At 40.0% G+C, this 21,243-nt stretch overlaps 1 protein-coding gene across 1 annotated transcript in view; it reads right to left on the reverse strand.

Annotated features, from left to right (window-relative positions):
• Nucleotides 1-21,243, reverse strand: part of LOC126195609 (WD repeat-containing protein on Y chromosome-like) — a 455,713-nt gene that overhangs the window by 19,978 nt on the left and 414,492 nt on the right. Inside the window, exon 13 of the mRNA XM_049934234.1 lies at nt 12,246-12,417. Within this exon, the coding sequence (XP_049790191.1) occupies nt 12,246-12,417 (172 nt within the window). The remainder of the gene's footprint in view (nt 1-12,245; nt 12,418-21,243) is intronic.

Genomic DNA, 21,243 nt, shown 5'->3' on the forward strand with positions numbered 1-21,243 from the left:
GGTTTGAGGCTCTGGAGAAATGGGGATAGGATGTCCTGACACTCAATCCTGATCACTCAGATGTCATCAATGAATCTGAAGCAGTTGAGGGTTTGTGATCCTGGATGTTTATAAAGGATTCCTCTAAATGACCCATGAATAGGTTGGCATAGGATGGTACCATGCAAGTGCCCAGCTGTATCTCAGATCTATTTGTAGGTAATGACTTCAAAGGAGGAGTAACTGTGAATGAAGATGTAGTTGGTCATGGCAACTAGGAAAGAGGTTGTTATTTTGGAATCTCTCAGCCATTGTGAAAGGTAGTGTTCAATAGTGATAAGTAATGGGTATTAAGAACGTTAGTGTACAGAGAGGTGTCATCAATGGTGATGAGTAGGGCACCATGTGGTAAAGGAAAGCGAACTGTGGAGAGTCAGTCTAGGAAATGGTTGGTATCTTCTACATAGGAGGGTAGGCTGAAGGTGTTGATCTACAAGAGCAGAGATTTTCTCAGTGAGGGCACAGTAACCAGCCACAGAGGGATGACTGGGTGGTTGAGTTTACGGACTTCATGAAGCATGTAGAAGGTAGGAGTGTGTGGAGTGGTAGGAGTGAGGAGAGCGATGGACTCCAGTGAGAGGTTCCGGGATAGGTCTAAGGATTTGAGGAGAGACTGGAGATCCTGCTGGATTTCTGGAACCTGGTTGCTATGGCAGAGTTTGTAGGTGGATGAATCTGACAGCTGGTGGAGTCCTTTTGCCAGGTAATCCTTGTGGTTCAAAACAAAAGTGGTGGAGCCTTTCTCAGCAGGTAGGTTCATAAGGTCAGTATCAGTTTTTAGGTGGTCGATTGCAGGACTTTCTGTGGACGTAAGGTTAGTTTACATGATGAGGAGATAGGGGAATGAGGTTTGAGGTTAAGAAATTCTTGGAAGTTAACAGGTGTGATTTGGGTGCAGTGGGGGTGGATCACGGTTAGATGGAAGAGTGAACTGAGTCAGGCAGGTTCAGCATAGGTCTTTGGTTGATGCAGATTAGTAGATTAGTAGCATTGGTGGCGATAAAGTGTTTCCACTATATGGACTGTGAAAAAGACAGAAGGTCTTTAACAAATCCTGCATGATTCCATTTGGAAGTGGGGAAAAGGTGAGGCCTCTGGAAAGAATGGATATTTCTGTTGGGCTAATGCTTTTGGAGGAAAGCATCACAACTATGTTTTGGGTCTGTTTAGGTTCTGTGTGGTGGTGGGAGGGAGTTTTGGAGGCTAGTGTAAATGTAGTACGTCTGCAAGACAGGGTTTGTCAGTTATGAGGGGACATGAGAGAGGTTTGGAGGTTGTAGCAGAGGTGGTGGACAATGGTAATCGAAGGTGGGAGTAGGAAGTTAGCAGGGTAGAGAGTTTTTTGAGGTAGTATTGTGCATGTTGCCCTATTTGCTGGAGGGCAAGAATTTCAATGTTGGGATGCAGGAATTTGAAATAGCATAGCAGGAGAATTTTATGGATGGAGAGCAGGCATTGCAGGTTGCTTTGTGCTTCATTGATATGGTTTTGCAGGACTGTGTTTGGGAGGACTAAGGTTTGGCAGAATCTGGAATCTGAACATATGGAGGTCATTGTGGAAGAAAGGATGTCAGTCACTTGGGGGGATTCCATGTGCCAAGTAACAACACAGGAACAGTGTGTGGGACTGGGATCTGGCTACAGATAAGGAAACTGTTCTTTATTGGAACTGATGGAAGGAGTGAAGATCCACAGTTTTGGAAAAAAAGCAAGAAAAGACGAACATAACATATAATCATGTCCAAAAAATCGAAAAAATACTCCCAAATACAGGGGATATAACACAAAAAGTATGAAATGGATGAAATAAGGGGAAAAAAGATGAAATCAGAGGGAGTAAGTCAATAGTGAAATGCAAAAACCAACTGTAATTGGCAAGAAGTCACAATGAGATTGTATGAAAAATATCAATAAAAAGATTTAATATGGGATTGCAAGTCTGTGGGTGGATAAGTGTGAAGAAGGTGGATGGCAGATGTAACTGGATTAGGTGAAATTAGCAAGTGTGAACTGGAATGGGGAGGAGGAGTAGTTGAGGGGGTGGGGGTGGAGAAAAGTTGGTAGGATGAGATACAATGTCATGAAGCACAGAAAAGGTAAGGGAAATAACACTTGAAATTATGGGAGAGTGACACAGGGACAATCATCAATTTGAAGGTATATGATTAATGATATTGGCAGGAGTGATGTGGAACATAAGATGCTGCACCAACAATCAGTGTGGTCTTGTAGCCATCTGTAGTGCATGGCTGAGACTGTTGATACAGTGTGGCTCATAACTAGATTGTGCAGTGTGGTTTGTAATGTGACAAGAGAAACACAGGAAAGAAGAGAAGGAAGGACAGACATTGAGTAAAGTAATTTATTATAAAATAGTAACAAAGGAAACAGCACTAGGTTAATGATGGAAGAAAATCTGTCAGGCAAAATCAAAGAATGGAAAATCCAGGATGGACTGTGACAATATTAGAAAAGGATAGTTGCTACTCACTATATGGTGGAGATGTGGAGTCGCAGGTAGGCACAACAAAAAGACTGTATTAAATGAACTTTTGTTTAACAAGACCTTAATCATAAACAGGTAACAGACACACACACACACACACACACACACACACACACACACACACACACACACACACACTCCCTCTCTCTCTCTAAAGCAAATGCAACTCACACACACATGACCACAGTCTCTAGCAGCTGAATACAGACTACAGGCAGCAGCGCATGATGGGAAGGGCAACTAGGTGGGGGTAGGATAAGGCTGGGAGTGGAGGGGGAGGGATAGCTGGGTGGGTGGGGGATGGTAATGTGCTACTAGTGGGAGTGTGGAGGGCGAGGTGGAGAGAGGGTATAGCAGCTAGTTGCAGTCGGGAGGATAGACGGAGGGCACAGGAGGTTCAGTGAGTAGCAGAAAAGGAGAGAAGTAAAAAGACTTTTTGTGCTGGTGGAATAGAGGGCGGTGTAGTGCTGGAATGGATACAGGAAGGGGCTAGAAGGGTAATGACAATGAATAACAAATGTTGGGACCCAGAGTGTTACAGGAACATCGGATATATTGCAGGCAATGTTCCCACTTACGCATTTGGAATAGCTGGTATTGGTGGGAAGGATGCAGGTGGCACGGGCTGTGAAGCAGGCATGAGGCAAGGGGTTGGGAGCAGGTTTTGTGTTGGAATGGACAAGGATATTGTGTAGGGTTGGCAAGTGGCAGAATACCCCTGTGGGAGGGGTTGGAAGGATAGTGGGTACAACATATGTCATTTCAGGGCACAATGACAGGTAGTCAAAACCCTGGTTATTTATATTATTTTATTTATTTCCTTACATGTCAAGTTCAATAGGACCAAATTGATGAGCAAATCTCAGAACAGTAATAAGAGATAAAAAGAAAATATTTATGAACCTGAAAAAAGTCAGCTCATAAGTTTAAGTAAATGCAACCAACAATACAATGAGCATCAGCTTAATTTTTCAAGGAACTCCTCGACAGAATAGAAGGAGTGTTCCATGAGGAAACTCTTCAGTTTAGATTTGAAATCAGATGGATTGCTGATAAGATTTTTGAATTTGAGTGGTAGCTTATTGAAAACGGATGTAGCAGTATTCTGCATGCCTTTCTGCACAAGGGTTAAGGAAGTCTGATCTAAATGCAAATTTGATTTCTGCAGAGCATTAACTGAGTGGAAGCTGCTTATTCCTGGGAAGAAGCTAATACTGATAACAAGAAATGGCAGAAAGGAATATATATATATATTATATATGTGAGTGTGTGCAAGTGTATACCTGTCCCTTTTATCCCCTAAGGTAAGTCCTTCCGCTCCCGGTATTGGAATGACTCCTTACCCTCTCCCTTAAAACCCACATCCTTTTGTCTTTCCCTCTCCTTCCCTCTTTCCTGATGAAGCAACCGTTTGTTGCAAAAGCTTGAATTTCGAGTGTATGTTTGTGTTTGTTTGTGTGTCTATCGACCTGCCAGCACTTTCGTTCAGTAAGTCACATCATCTTCGTTTTTAAACACCAAACACACACACAAAATTCAAGCATTCGCAACCGATGGTTGCTTCATCAGGAGGGAGGGAAGGAGAGGGAAAGACGAAAGGGTGTGGGTTTTAAGGGAGAAGGTAAGGAGTCATTCCAATACCGGGAGCTTAGGGGGAAAAAGGAACAGGTATACACTTGCACACACACACACACACACACACACACACACACACACACACACACACACACACACATATCCATCCGTACATATACAGACACAAGCTGATATGTCTGCTTGTGTCTGTATATGTGCGGATGGATAAATTATATTCCAGAAACAGTATATATTATTCCTTTAAACAAAAAAGAGACTTTTTGTTGACCAGCATCATTAGATTATGGAATAGATGATTAACACTAAATGATAAATAGTTTTGTGGATTACTGTGACCTAAGTACTATTCTGACAAAACTGAAGTAAATTCACTATTTAAGGCATGTTGATGATGTTACAATAGTCCACATTATAGGTGAAATATACTTTCTGCTGGTGATAAAAGTAGTGGACACTGTTCTCTTTCTGTGGTAAATCCTCCAGTTCTTGAGAGCACTGCACAGCTCAGCTTTAAGTAACCTAAATCTTCCCTCCTTTTCAGATATTTTTGTCATAGACTCTAGAATATGACGGAAGAGCTCCACTTCGTTCATTGTTTCAAAGCAATGACATCTTTCCTATGAAAGCTCAAACATTTTATATTCATGTTTGTTTACGATTTTTATAAACACATTAGATTACATATGTGTAACATGTAATGCTATGTGTATTGTTATAACATGACAAGAAAAATAAAATGCAGTTATATGGAGATTTAATAACATTAGGCAAGTGAAAATTAATGCTTAGAGAAGCAGACACGAAACACTGTACACATTCTATGTGATAACTGAAATAAATTAACTCTGAAAATAAGACCTTCAATCACTCAACTAGGCAGGACACTAATATGTGTATAAAGAACGAAACCTTCTTAAATATTACACATAATATTTATTACATGTGACTTCACCCAAGAGCATGTCACAGCTGCTCAGTCAGTGATATTATTTAAAACTGATTTTTGTGCTTGTAGTCTCTGATGTTCTTTTCTCTTCTCTTCTGTTCTACTCCCCTTGACTTCAATTTACATTTAATACATCTTTTGACCTCCTATTCAGTTCCTAATGCTCCCTACATTCATTTCTAAATTGTTATTCCCTTACTCTATATCTAATTTATACACTGATTTTTCATTTAACTTTGTAGTTCTTCAGTTTCTCTTATTATCTTTCTTTAATTAAATTTTCTTTTCTGAGAAGTCTTCATTTCTTTTTTGGAATTAATGTCCACTTTTGTCTCACCTCTGCCACATTCCCATTTTGTCCCCCTCCTGTTTCTGATTTCTTGCTTATACTCTCTGGCATTTCTACAGTCTCACCTACTAAAATTTATAAGGAAATAAATGAATTACTCTTTCCCTAATTTTTCAATACTGATCACTACATCTTCTTGTCCTACTCTGTCACCTTTAAATTTGGATTTGATTGTAATGTCATCCAGTTCACTACAATAATTGCTCCTTTTCCAAAAAATGGAACAATGTCCACATCAGAAAGTTAAATTTCTGCAAGCTTTTCTTGGTGTGGGTTACTTCACTATCTTTGGATCTGTAGCAAGTCTCTCTGTTAAACTCTTGTGATTTTACTGAAGAACTTACTATATTTGAAACAAATACATACTGAAATGCTTTGAATAAAAGATAGTGAATGGTTGCTTTAGATTTTTGATTCTTTATTGATATTGGTGATTTTTTTGAAGTTCTCATTTTGCTTTAGATTCTAAACCTCTAAAGTCATAGGTAATCTAGTCTGTAAAATGAGAGAAAGACAACCACTCAGCTACAGCAGACTGATAAGTGGAGCACAGAAATACGTAACAAAAAACAGTATCACACTAGCTTTTGAGCAATGACATTCACACACACTACTTACAGGCACTGAAACATGAACTCCTGTGGCCACAATAAGACTGTTTATTGGCAGCACGTAATCTAGTTCTCTGTTTACACAGTTCTATCAACAAGAAAATTGACTTGACAATACTACAAAGTTATGTACAGACAATATCTTGCCAGTAATTTTTGTCAGAAAGCAAAATTTCAGTACTGCCAGTAGACTCACTTGTAAGTGAAACATTAATACTAGCATTCAGAACTATTACTACCTTCTAAAAGGAGGAAAGAAGGATAAGTTGAAGTAGGCCACAGAGGAAAGGATGGCTGCTCAAATCCCAGGGTTAAGGGACACATTTTTGTGATGACAGGGAGAAACAAAGATAAAGGGAATGGGCAGTCAGAGATAGTAAATGGGTGAGCACTTTACCATGTATAGCCCAGAGATGATATAAGGACTGAATGGAAAACAAAATATGGATAAAGGAAGATAAATGTGAAGTCAAATAAATAGAGCAATTAAAAATTTCAAAAGAGATGTGGGAAAAATAAAAAAAAGAGGGAGGAAGAGTAATGTAGATAAAAAAAGAAGAAAATAATGAAATAAATGAATACATATTTTTTTTTAAATATAAATGAAGTTAGAGGATTTTAAGTTAATAGAGGTTAAGTCCAGGACAGTGGCAGGATGTGAGGTTGTGTCAAAGAACAGATTCCCATTTCTGAAGTACAAGGAAGCTACTGTTGGTTGACATGAACCAAACAGCATGTTTGGTGTAGCAGGTTGTAAGGGGGGCAATTCTTCAAGCCTTCAGTGACTGCTGGGGCAAAATCTTATTAAAAAATGTGTCACAAACCAAAATAAAATTTTGTTCATATTTAAAGGCTGCCTGACACCAAATTTAGTGTCTAAACTGTCATGAATGGCAGAACTGAAAGTGTGAGTAGCAAAGTAAAATTGGAAATGCTGAATTCTGTTTCTAAATGCTCCTTTAATAATAAAGGCACAGATGTACTGTCCTAGTACTCTCGCCATTGCAAAGGTCAGTGATATAGATGTCAGTGTCAGTGCTATTGAGACATAGCTAAAATTACTAAAGTAAACAAGGTTCAAAGGTCTGATTTATTCCTGTCAGATTTTAAATCTGAGTTTGCTCCCATTGCAACCATAACATATTATAGATCCCTAGAAAAAAATTGTGCCCAGTGGCTGCAAGAAGGATATCAGAAATGATCCATAAAACTAGCATCCAGTTTATTGACAATCATATGTTGTGGAATTCTGTAATGTTTCTGAGCTCTAACTTAATGAGGTACCTTGAACTGAATGAGCTCCTCCATGGCAACCAATGTGGATTCTGAAAACATCCATCATGAAAAACCTAACTTCTATTTTTCTCATCTGACAACCTGAAAGTCACATATCAAGGCCATCAGGTGGATGCAGTATTTACATGACTTCCAAGAAAGTACCACATCAATTTTTATTAACAAAAGTATGATCATGTATGATGTCAAACCAAATTTGTGTAGCTTAAGAACTGAGGGAAAATGCAGCCTGTTAATTCAGATGGATACTCATTGACAGAAGTCAAGTGTACCACAGGGAAATGTACTGGACTAAACAATTTAATGGTGAGCTTGGACTTTTTGCACATCACAGTTATATGTAATAAAGTACTATATAAAAAAATATCTAATTAAATCTTGATAAGAGTTAAATGTGGTGCAAAGATTGGCAAGTTGTTTTAAATGAAACACATCACAAACTGTGGAAAAGTAAAATCTTGTGACTACAGTGTCAATAAGTTACAATTGGAATCAATCAAATTATTTGAATTTGTGGTTATAATAAACTGGATGGATGTGAAATGGAATGATTACAAGATATAAACCTTAGGTAAGGCATGTTACAGACTTTGATTCATTGCCAGGATATTGGAAAAATGCAGTCAGTCTGGAAGAGATATTGCTTACAAAGCACTTGTGCATCACGTCTGAAAAATACTGCTATAATCTATGAGGGATGTATTAAATGAGACCAAAAGGGGGTATTGAACACATGCAGTTAAGTGTGGTGTGAATGATTATAGGTTTGTTTGATTCACATAAAAGCATCATGGAAAATTTTAAAAACCCGTATTGGCAGATGCTTGAGGACAGATGCCAATTATCTGGCAAAAGCCTATATACAAAGTTTTAAGGACCAGTGTTAAGCAAAAAATATATATGGCTCCCAAGGGAACCTTGAAGACAGCATTAGACTAACTGCTGTTGCCACAGAGGCTTTTGAGAAGTCATTCTTCCCTTGTTGCATATTTTATTGAAATGAGAAGAAATCATAACATGTGGCAAAATGTTAAGTACCCTTAACCATGCACCTCACAGTATTTTTCAGAATATGAAATGTATCCAAGCCTCTTGAGTCCTGCTGCAGAGCATTGTCAGCAGCTGAGTACTTGGTGTCCCCAAAACTGATAGTTCTTCTACGTTCATTCATGGGCTCAGCCTGTTTGGTGGTCATTCGGGGTCAAAACACCAAGCAGTGAACAAATGTAAATTGGTAAACAACATGCAAGGTTCCACATGTTGCTCTTCCTTTAATGTTGTTTGGTTTACCAGTTATGTTGGTAGAGTAAGTGGTGGTGGTTTGGTAATAGAGAAAGTTTTACAGTTTAAATAATTGCAGGTGTAGGAATCTTAAACCTCTCAACTTCACACAATTGCTTTCATAGATCTCCATATTCCTCCTAACTTACCCATGCCCCTCCAACCACCTTTCACCATTTCCAAAAGTACATAAAACTGGATAAATATTCTATTGTATCTGGCTTCTAAGCCACTAACAAATCCAGCACCTCCAACCCATCACTCAAAACTTCCCAGCCTACACAAAAGACACCAACCACTTTCTGGAATGTTTCAAATCTGCTCCCTTGCACACACAGCCTCTCAACCCTAGAACACTACAGATGCAAATGCCCACTGAAAACACTCCATATACACTACTGGCCATTAAAATTGCTACACCAAGAAGAAATGCAGATGATAAACGGATATTCATTGGACAAATATATTATACTAGAACTGACATGTGATTACATTTTCACACAATTTGGGTTCATAGATCCCGAGAAATCAGTACCCAGAACAACCACCTCTGGCCATAATAACAGCCTTGATCTGGCTGGGCATTGAGTCAAACACAGCTTGGATGGCGTGTACAGGAACAGCTAGAAATCAGTACCCAGAACAACCACTTCTGGCCATAATAACAGCCTTGATATGCCTGGGCATTGAGTCAAACACAGCTTGGATGACGTGTACAGGTACAGCTGCCCATGCAACTTCAACATGATACCACAATTCATCAAGAGTAGCGACTGGCGTATTGTGACGAGCCAGTTGCTCAGCCACTATTGACCAGACGTTTTCATTTGGTGGGAGATCTGGAGAATGTGCTAGCCAGGGCAGCAGTTGAACATTTTCTGTATCCAGAAAGGCCTGTACAGGACCTGCAACATGCGGTTGTGCATTATTTTGCTGAAATGTAGGGTGTCGCAGGGATCAAATGAAGGGTAGAGCCATGGGTCATAACACATCTGAAATGTAACATCCACTGTTCAAAGTGGCGTCAATGTGAACAAGAGGTGACCAAGACGTGTAACTAATGGCACCCCATACCATCACGCCGGGTGATATGCCAGTATGATGATGATGAATACACGCTTCCAATGTGCGTTCACTGCGATATCACCAAACACGGATGCAACTATCATGATGCTGTAAACTGAACCTGGATTCATCTGAAAAAATGACGTTTTGTAATTCGTGCTCCTAGGTTCGTCATTGAGTACACTGTCACAGGCGCTCCTCTCTGTGATGCAGCATCAAGAGTAACCACAGCAATGATCAGCTCATAGTCCATGCTGCTGCAAATGTCATTGAGCTGTTCGTGCAGATGATTGTTGTCTTGCTAACGTCCCTAACTGTTGACTGAGGGATTGAGATGTGGCTGCATGATCCGTTACAGCCATGCAGATAAGACGTCTGTCATCTTGACTGCTAGTGATATGAGGCAGCTGGGATCCAGAACAGCATTCCATATTACCCTCCTGAACCCATAGATCCCATATTCTGCTAACAGTCATTGGATCTCGACCAATGCGAGCAGCAATGACACAATACGATAAACTGCAATCACAATAGGATACAATCCAACCTTTATCAAAGTCAGAAACATGATGGTATACATTTCTCCTCCTTACACGAGGCATCACAACAATGTTTCACCAGGCAATGACGGTCTGCTGTTTGTGTATGAGAAATCGGTTGGAAACTTTCCTCATGTCAGCATGTTGTAGGTGTCTCCACCAGCGCCAAGCCTTTGTGAATGCTCTGAAAAGCTAATCATTTGCATATCACAGCATCTTCTTCCTGTCAGTTAAATTTCAAACGTCATCTTTATGGTGTAGCCATTTTAATGGCCAGTATTGTAGCTTCATTTATTGCCACCCTAACCAGTTCCATCCCTACCCATAACTACTTCACTTCGAGGACCACACACAGGTAGATTATTGTGGGAACCAGGATGGCCCACTGAATGCTAACATTTCCATGGACTGCATGGATGAGGTGATCGTCAGTGCTCAGATACTCGACTCCTTGGTTTGGTATGGATTTACTGATAATGTCACTGGGCTCTAGACACAATGCAAACAACAACTCTTTCATTCCATGCAATAGCTTAACTCTTTTTTCCAGCTCAAATTTCCAAATCCAAAACCATGTTCCAAGACACTGATCTCTATTTCACTGAAGATCACATCAAAACCTCATTCTGTATAAAATCTACCAACAAACAATAATGCCTGCATCATGCCAGTTTCCACTCACTCTATAACAAACACTCCCTTCCACACAGCTACTCATCCATGGAAAATGTATCTGCTCCATCATCAAATCGCTCAACACTTACACCAACAACCTCATCCAAAATATCCTCTCTCTCTCTCTCTCTGGTACCCCATAAATCTTATCCACAAAACAAACCTTCCTGGCACTATCCTCCTATTGTCCTCTAACTAATATAACTCCTACTTCCAAGAACTTCAGAAGCACCCCCTCTTGCCACCCGGCCACAAATGTATCAATACTTGGTCCAGCAAGGCTAGAAATTTAAAAATAAATCATCCCTACCCACTGTTAACTTCTGTTGCCTCATACCCTCTGTAACATCCCTGTCAAAAAATAAGATTGTCCTAGACCTTAGCTCCACCCCCAGGTTCATCCACCTGCAATTGTTCCTTCTCTGAAACACATCCCAAGCATCCATGACTGCTTACTAACATCAAAGGAAGAGCAATATGTGAAATAATACATATATTTATCTAACTCTTCTGTGATCATTGCATGGCCTTTTGTTTGAGGATGACCACCACCCAACTGGTTGAATAAATGAACAGACATAGAGGAACTTACTATCTTGAGGCATACCCAGTATCCAAATGCTGATCATGCTCCGCAGCATGGTTCAAGGGCCCTGTGAGCCCACTACAGCTTACTGGCTATTTGGACATTAGTTCCCTGAACTACAGGAATGGGAACTTCCACTCCAACATATCCTCACATTTTGGCACCCTACTGGTTTAAACCACCACTAATATACAACTGTTTTACTCCTTTTTTTAAATCATTACTATATTTTTTAATTTAATTGTTTACTTATTTACTTACTCAAATGCTTTCATTATTAATTGATAATTATTATTTTCATTGCAGTCCCCTCTCTCATCATTTTATCATTTTGTCATTTCCTTTTCAGTTTTTAATTGCACTGTTTCATTTGATTAATCATTTCTCTTTCCCCATGCATCTTTCAGTTCTCAGTCTGTTACAATGCTGACCATACTATCCTTCACCACTCATTCTTTCTTATGCCTATCCTTCATATTTGTTTCCTCTCACCCTCACAACAGATGGTGTCCCTCATCCTGGGATCTGAGTGATCTGTTGCTCATTTCTAATTTCACCTCTGTTCACCTTGAGGAAGGAACTAATAGTTGTTAAAGCTAGGATAAGTGTTAATTTTTAAATGTGTCTTTTGGCAATACTGGAATTTATCATCCTGAACATAATTACTGTGCAGCCATTCTGACTCTTTGCAATTTTATATTCAGAATTCCATCATAATTAATCACACGATTTGTGCTAGAGAAAAATACTACATACCTTAAGTGTTGTTGAAGAAGCATACTTTCGAACATCAGGAGGCAATATGAAAGCATGTTTAGCTGGTAGGGGTATGTGGGGTAATAACTGATCCCATGGTCTTGGTGTACCCAATACAGCCACATAGCGTCCAGCTAAGGTCCAAATGCGAACAGTGTTATCAGCACTCGAGCTTTAAAAACACAAAGATGACAAACTCATATTTGTTTGAATCCACTACAATACTTTTTAGAAATATTTTATTAGTTGACACTTTCAGTTTGTAAGTATCATCATTTGAGAAGCAAAACTAATGGAGAGGCCATGATAATGTAAATTCCTGGCAACAGCCACTGGCTCAGGAACTGTTTGATGGTGTGTGACTGAGTGAATATATACAAAGAGAATGTCGTAGAAATGTTGCAACAATCTTTGAAGGGTTGTAGGGGGTGTTTTGAGAAACAAAGCAAGGATAGGAAACCATGCCCAGAAACATCCCCAATGATGCTACAGAGCATCAAAGTTATAGACACCAGCTCCTGTGCCCCAGGCCTCCTCTTTGGCAGCAAATGTGACTGTATGTTGACAGTCCTAGATGGAATGTCTCACAATGTTGTTTGTTATTGAGTGACTGTTACTGACTGATGGAGCTAGCTGCTGCATAGAAAGGCCTGGTCCCCTATGAATTTGATGATCTATTCCCTTGGCGGATGGCAGTTTAGGACACGGATTTCCATCTGCAGATTATTTTCCTGCTGAGACCCTCTAAAATCTACAGTATTTTTCAATATCCAGGAGAATAATAAACTGCAGACGGAAACCTGTGTCTGAAACCATCATTCGCCAAGGCAACAGGGCATAGGACACAAGGTATGTCTTTGTACCAGCTAGCTGTGTCATCTCCAATGGTGATCATGGCAGTCCCAATCACTGAATAAAAAACACTACTGCAAGATGTTCTGCCTACAGTCTGACAGCATACAAAGTCATGATTTCTGCTGAAGGGGCAGCCTAATGGTAGGTGCCAGGACCTATAATTTCATTGCTCTATACCATCACTGGATGGCTTTTCTGGTCATGTGTTCCTATCCTCAATTTGTTCCTCAAGACACCCTCTGACATTTAACAAAACATTTCTGGGACACCAATGGAGTGGGTGTCACAAAGAACAAACTGGAAGGAGATGTCAGTGCCTCTATCCTTCGTGGTCCTTGTTTTCTTTTATAGGCTGGGCTGTAACAATTTTGTGTGTGTGAGTGTGTGTGTGTGTGTGTGTGTGTGTGTGTGTGTGTGTGTGTGTAAGAGAGAGAGAAAGAGAGAGAGGATGTGAAGGTGAATAAGTACTGAAACATCTGATAGCAGCCATCAGCTTTCACATGATGTCCATCAAGAAAGCAGACAGAATCTTAACACCTTTATCCAATGTAGTGAGCATAATAACACAGATCATTACAATCAAGTAGACAGAAACAACTGCATAGCACAAAATTTAGTTGAGATTATTCCAAGAAGAATATGAAAGTGGCAGGAGTCTTGAAAGAATTAGGTATTGGATGGGAAGAAATAAAATACACAACATATACACCCAAACAAAAAATTATCCAAATTACCATTATGCCAACACTAAATCCCCTGAAAATCTAATAAATTTGGTAGTATCGTTTTCATTTAACTTACGTAAATAAACTGATCTTTATGATACCAGTTAATGAAAAATCTGCAGAACATAGTACTAAAAATTAAAACTAACTTAATTTATGTAGCTAGAAAAAAGCCCACAATACCAGCAAACCAAAATTTACTCCCGAAAATGGTATGAAAAAAATCACCTAACCAGAAGTAAGCGTGAGACTATGAGGGTTTTTGGAGCATAGCGATGCAATAAAATCTTCACAGGTTTCTTGCTGCATGAGACTGCAGTGTGAGAAACATTGCCCATATGATAGTTTGTAGGGGGAGGGGTGGCCAGACCTGGATGTGTGGAGTATTTTTAATTCTTTAGAAGCTGAGTGGCAATTTGTACATAGCCATAAAAAAGTTCCATTTCTGACTCTGATACGAAACCCAATAATACTGACATTTATATCATTTTCTTGGAATAAAAACACCTGATAATATTATAGACAGTGTCTGGAAAGTAAGGATGAATGTTAAAGTGCTGTAGAACATACAAACTTTATTAAAAATTTAATTTCTTTTACAAACACATTAAGTAACTTCTCTCATATATGTATGAAAAATTATCTCCTCCATATGACCACCCATGGCAATGTGGCAATGAGTTATGCATTCATTGATGTTCTTGATGATGTGTTCACACACATCTGGTAGAATGCCATTAATAAATGTAAATTCTGTCCACAGGCCCTGGCTGACCCAGCAGTACCTACTGTCCACCGTTTCATCCTCAACCAACAGGCGTCACCGGATGCGCATATGGAGGGGCATGTGGTCAGCACACTGCTCTCCTGGCCGTATGACCAGAGCCACTACTTCTCACTCAAGTAGCTCCTCAGTTTGCCTCACAAGGGCTGAGTGCACCCCACTTGCCAACAGTGCTCGGCAGGCCATCCAAATGCTAGCCCAGCCCAACATCGCTTAATGTCAGTGATTGGACGGGAACTGGTGTTACCACTATAGCAAGGCTGTTGGCTGGAATGCCATTAATAACCAGTTTAATTTTATTCCCCAATTGGTGTATTGTTTGTGGTTTGTTCATATAAATTTTTGATTTCACAAATCCCCTCCATATGACCACCCAAGCCCATGTGGCAATGAGCTATGCATTCATTAAAGTTCTCAATGATGTGTTCGCAAAGATCTGGTGGAATGCCATTAATAACCAATTTTATTTTATTCCTCAATTGGTGTGTTATTTGTGGTTTGTTCATGTGAACTTTTGGTTTCATGAATTCCCACAAAAAAAGGGCACAAGGTGAAACATCACATGATCTGGCATGCCATTCCTGATTGCCATGCAAAGATATAATTTTTTTGAGGAAACTTCATTCAGCAGAGCAATCATTTCACGGGATATGTGACATGTCACACCATCTTGTTCAAACCAGAAATCATCATTTTCGTCAATAAGAAGGAAAGACCAATCAGAAATCATGTTTTGGTAATGGCCACCACTCACAGTGGTGCCAGCACCCTTGTCATTTTCAAAAAAAGTACTTGCAAATCATTTCTTCTGCCGAGAATTCACACCACACTCTTGTGGGTTGTGGATGCATCTTATCTTCCACTGTAACCCACAGATTTTCACTACCCAAAATTCTGCAGTTCTGCTTGTTGATGTACCCACTGAAGTGGAATTGTGTCTCATCTGAGAAAATTAATCTTTTTGTGAAGTTCTCATTCTCCACTTATTGAGCCAAAATCCATTGAGAAAATCAATGTCTCTTTCCACAATGTTGTGTAAGTTGACCCTTGTACACATGTATTTTCAGATTTTTTGAAAGGGTTTCATGCAGTGAACTTCATGATAAATTCAATTGTTAAGCTCATTGGCGAACTGATTTTCTGGGGCTTATGATCACATTGTCACACGTGACTGCAATGTTTTCTTGTGTTCAAACAGAACACGTTCATCCTGGTTTCTTAACATTTGAAGCAGAACACATGGTCTCAAACTTCTGGATCAACTTCCGAACTGATGATTCAGTTAGAGCAGTATTATGTCCGAGCATCACACACAGTTCACAAATGGTTGCCATGGGACTTCTGCTGTTTTTGTAATAACTTTTCATCACTTGGTTACATTGCTCAGTTGTCATTTGTTCCATGATGAAAATGAACATCAAAAAACAATGCTAACCACAAAAAAGCTATCAGGCAACTAATGAGAAGCATTGCAGATAACAAACATGAAATAACTATGGCTGCCATCCATCATATGACAAAATGGAGCAAAATTCAAATTCGTCCTTACTCTTCCTGGACATCCGGTATTTTTTCTGTTTTGTGGTAGCAAAGTATGGAGGGGTGAGGGGGGGGGGGGGGGGGATGCCATCATTGAGTATGAGTGCAACATTTTGGAAAGGCTGTTCTCTCTTTCCATCTTCTGGCAAAGTGCCAGTGTATCAGAGTCCACCTCTTTGCATAGGTATCAGCAGTGGGCATTAAAATCTCATAACAGTCACTCCACAACAGCTTAACAACAGCTCAGCTGCATCTTTACATAGCTGACAACTCATGTCTGCATTCCACTTTGTTGCAGAGTTCTGTCTCTCCTATGTTGTTGCTTTAAAGGCTGGTTGGCAAGTGGTGCTGAGCAAAAAATACATATCACAATTAAAAACATTCATCAACACTGATATCTTGAATGCTTCCTTAACAATGCTGTCCTGTAAATCATTAACTGAGCAGACAACAGGAAACTTTGTGGAATCAAATGTGCTTTTCTGTTTATCAGTGCTTGGTCAGTGCATATTTATTTTCCTGCCCCAGTCTCACGTTGTATACATGTTCCATGCAACATAGGAAACCACAGCTCTGCACTTGTTTGATATAAGCTCTTCCACATCCACACATGATATTTGTCATTCCCAGGCATACAAAGTCTGAGGTTATCTTTCATACTGCCCAGAGGTTTCCTTATTTCTACAAGTGGTTAAAATATGGACTTGACTCCTTTTTTAGATAGGATGTCGTGTACCTAGCGCTCACAGGGAGACATCAAACCTAACAGACACATACGTCCTCCTGGAATAGCACATAGTGCTTGTAGATTTGATTTGTTTACTAATGTCTGCTGGATACTATGGTCACCTATAAATTTATCTTGTACAGCAGGTCTTTCTATTCAGTCTTTCTATTCAGTCTTCACCTAACTTGGATCCTCTTACCCAAAGATTTTGTGCATTAGCCAGAGAAGGAGCGCACTTCTCTTGTCAGAAAACGTAAAGCACTGGTAACCAGAGTTCCATCATTTCAATGATATATTGTCAGATTAATCTTTAATACAATATATTTTGCAAAGAGCACCAGGTTCCTCCTCCTTTCTGGTCTGTATATAATAGAACATGTCAGTTACATTAATTTTACATAATATTCATTGCTAATGCAGGGTCTTTGGTTATTCCTTGGCAGTCCACCATAGCACCTTCCATCAGTGGCTGCACAGAATAACATGTCCACCACAGCAAGTGATGATTTCCATTCACCACACATGCCCAAGAGAGGTGTATCTCCTAAATATATTCTTGGCTCTGTGTAAACAGAAACCTAGTGACAGTGTTTTGCTCCACTCTAGTCAAAATAACTTAAAATAATAGTTCTTCTAGAGGTTGAAAATATTATTATCATGATAATAAAGGAAATTTACAATTGAAGCAGTATTTTCAACCTCTGGTATAATGCTGAGTTGTGGATGTTCTTCCAACAGGATTGTTAATAGTTTTTCTCTCTATACTCATGTGAATATCTGTGTTTCTCAAAGATCCTGAGAGTGCACTATCTCATTCACTCCACCCAGCTAGCCACGTCGTCTATGCAATTCTTCCTGAGCAGGAAGGCGTGCCACTCCCCAGCACAAATCTGCCCGGTGGATTAGTGTGGAGGTCCGGAGTGCTGGCCAGCCTGTGGATGGTTTCTAAGGCATTTTTCCATCTACCACACTGAATGTTGGCTGGTCCCCCTTAATCCACTTCAGTTGCACTATGTCAGCAATTGCTGCACAAACACTGTCTCCATGTACGTGTACACCATAATTACTCTGCCACACAAACATTTGGGGTTACACTTGTCTGGTATGAGACATTTCCCATGGGGTCCACTGGAGGATGAACTGCACAATAACCCTGGGTTCAGTGTGGGGCGGCAGGGTGGACTGCAGTGGCCTGTTGTGGAGCTCTGAACAACTGAGGGCTATGGTGGGGCAAAGTCTCTCCATCATTTCTAGGTCCCCAGTTGAATACACATACATACCATGGTATTTTCTAACAAAATGTCACGTGACACTACAAGATCTTGCGCATTTCTTGTAGAAGCTGCACCAAGAATTGCAGGAATGCAATGTACTACTCTGTCTCATAGTTTTCTCCTTGTTTACTCTTGTCATTGCATCTGTGTGTCCCCAAGTTCCATCTTAATTTCCTCATTTCTGTAGCTGTTGAAACAAAAGTCTAGTTTAAGTGTGCCATCTCCATCAGTAAGTTGCTGCCACCACGTACATTTTTTACTCTGTGCACTGGAATTATCAAAATAGACTATCACTGAGTAATATAATTTTGATCTCATACTTTTAAGTCCACATATACAAAGTTACACAAAATAGCTATTTTTTTATTAATGCTCTATTTCATTAAAATGTAATATTCAGTGGACAGTTTTCAAAATACTGGTGATAATAGTACATTTGTTGCTTATAGAAGTATTTTCCTTGAAAGTATATACATGGTTTATAATCTGTACAAATCAAGCAAACGTGAAAAGTTGCTTATTTCTAAATTGGCACAGCTCATTTCAAGGCACTTATTGTCCTCTTCTTATCAAACATTTTACTTCTTCCAAACATTTAAGTTTCACATGTTATTCACATTCAAAACTTTATTGCTCAGTAAAATTCCAATCATAAATAGTGATCATTCTCAAAATTTCGTAATACAGTTTTGAAGCCCAGATTTTTTGGTCCCAAAAACGGCAACTTTCACCAGAATTTATGAAAAGGATAGATTGGTACTCATGAGATAGATGAGACACTGAGATGCAGACAGCCACAATGAAAACACTGCTACACAATTAAGTTTTGGATCAAAATAGAAAACACATACATATACACACAAGCACACAAAACACAGAGACATGAGGATTGTCCCTATTCACTGTGGCCAGACTGGGGGATGCAACAGTAACGGATGGAACCAGCAATTTGGTGTGATTTTCAGTAGGTATGGGCAGAGAGGGGGAATGATAGAATGGTAGAGGTATGGGAAGGTGTGTTCCAGGTTGTGGGAGCACACAGAGACATGATGGGAGCTGTTAGGTGCAGCAGCCGGGAGATGTGGCTAAGGGGAAGGGAGGGGGGGTGGGGGAACCGAATGGAGAAAAGTCAAGAAGGGCAAAAGACTATAGGGTGAGTTGGTGTAATACACTGAAGCACCAAAGAAAGTGGTGTAGGCATGCATATTCAAATACAGAGATATTTAAACAGGCAGAATATGGCTCTGTTGTTAGCAATGCCTATATAAGACAACAAGTGTCGACACAGGTGTTAGATTGCTTGCTGTTGCTACATTGGCAGGTTATCAAGATTTAAGTGAGTCTGAACATGGTGTTATAGTTGGTGCATGAGTGATGAGACATAGCATCTCTGAGGTAGCGATGAAGCTGGGATTTTCCTGTATGACCATTTCATGAGTGTACTGTGAATATAAAAAATCTAGTAAAATATAAAATCTCTGACAGCACTGCGGCTGGAAAAAGATCTTGCAAGATTGTGACCAACAATGACAAGAGAATTGTTCAACGTGACAGAAGTGCAACCCTTCCACAAACTGCTATCAATTTCAGTGCTGGGCCAACAAGTGTCAGCATGCAAACCATTCAATGAAACACCATCAATATGAGCTTGTGAAGGCCCACTCATGTATCCTTGATGACTGCATGACAAAAAGCTTTACACCTTACCTGCACCTGTTAACACTGACATTGGACTGTTGATGACTGGAAACATGTTGACTGGTCAGAGGAGTCTCATTTAAAATTGTATTAAGCAGATGACCTCATGAATCCATGGACCCTACATGTCAGCAAGGATTCATGGAGCTGGTGGAGGCTATGTAATGGTGCGATATGGGATCCCCAATATGTCTAGATATGATTCAGACAGGTGACACTTACTACATTTTGAAAGGAACTGCTCTTCACACACAGATGTGATGACCATGGGTTGCTAGGCTGTATGGAAGGGACTCCTTGGTGTGTAATGGATGGCAACTGTCAAAGTGGAGGTATTGCTGGTGATTGTTAGATTTGATGTTGATGGAGGTATAGATGTAGCCATGCTTGAGATGGAGGTTAACACTGAGAAATGTGGCTTTTTGGGTTGAGGAGGACCAGGTGAAGCAAACAGTTGAGGTGGTCTTGAGGTTTTGGAGGAATATAGGATATCTTCACCCTCAGTCCAGATCACAAACATGTCATCAGTGAATTTGATACAGGTGAAGGGTTTGGGATTCTGTGTGGTTAGGAAGGATTCCTCTAGATGGCCCATGGATAAGTTGGCATAGGATTGCTGTACAGTGTATTCTTTTTAGGTGATGCCTTTCGGAGGAAAGGTTGATGACTTTGTTCCTGCTCTTTTTCGATTCTGATTGATAGTTGGTAGTGGGAGGGAGTTTCTGGGGATGTGGCAAGGTTTCTTGGCTATGAGACGATGTGGGAGAGGTTTGGAGGCTCTTGTAGAGGTGATTAATAGTGGTAGTCCAAGGTGGGAGTAGGAGACAAACAGTTTGGAGATATTTTGTAGTGGAGCTGTGCTTGTTGCTCTATGTTCAGGAGGACAAGAATTTCAGTGGGAGTAACTTGATGGTCAGGCCTTTTGGGGGATTTCCATTAGCTAGGTAACAACACAGGAACAGCATGTGGGACTGGGTTCTGGCTACAGAATGGAGAACTTTTCTGAATTGGTGCAGATGGAAGGAGCAAGGATCCATAGCGGAAGATATAAATGCAGGGATGTAGGGTAATGGGTGAATATGTGTGTAGGTCTAAACTGATTAGGTGAGGTTAGTGCTGGAATAAAGGAAGAGAGCAAGAGAGAGATGGAGGCAGGGGGTTGGTAAGGTCGAGGTCCAACAAGTTTCTGTGGCACAGGAAGGTGCAGAAAATGAAATAAGAAAATACATGGGAGTAAGGAAGTAAGAGTGATAAATTTCAATGTTTATCTTTTATAACCAGCAGATGTAATTATTCCTAGACTTCATGATTTTGTTGTGTTTTCATGTCACATTTGAGGTGGTAGGGAGCTGGCTGGGGAGTGGTAAAAGGTTGGGCAAATTAAACTGTATTTCCA

The sequence above is a fragment of the Schistocerca nitens genome, chromosome 7 (assembly GCF_023898315.1).
Source record: "Schistocerca nitens isolate TAMUIC-IGC-003100 chromosome 7, iqSchNite1.1, whole genome shotgun sequence".
NCBI classification, from domain to species: domain Eukaryota; kingdom Metazoa; phylum Arthropoda; class Insecta; order Orthoptera; family Acrididae; genus Schistocerca; species Schistocerca nitens.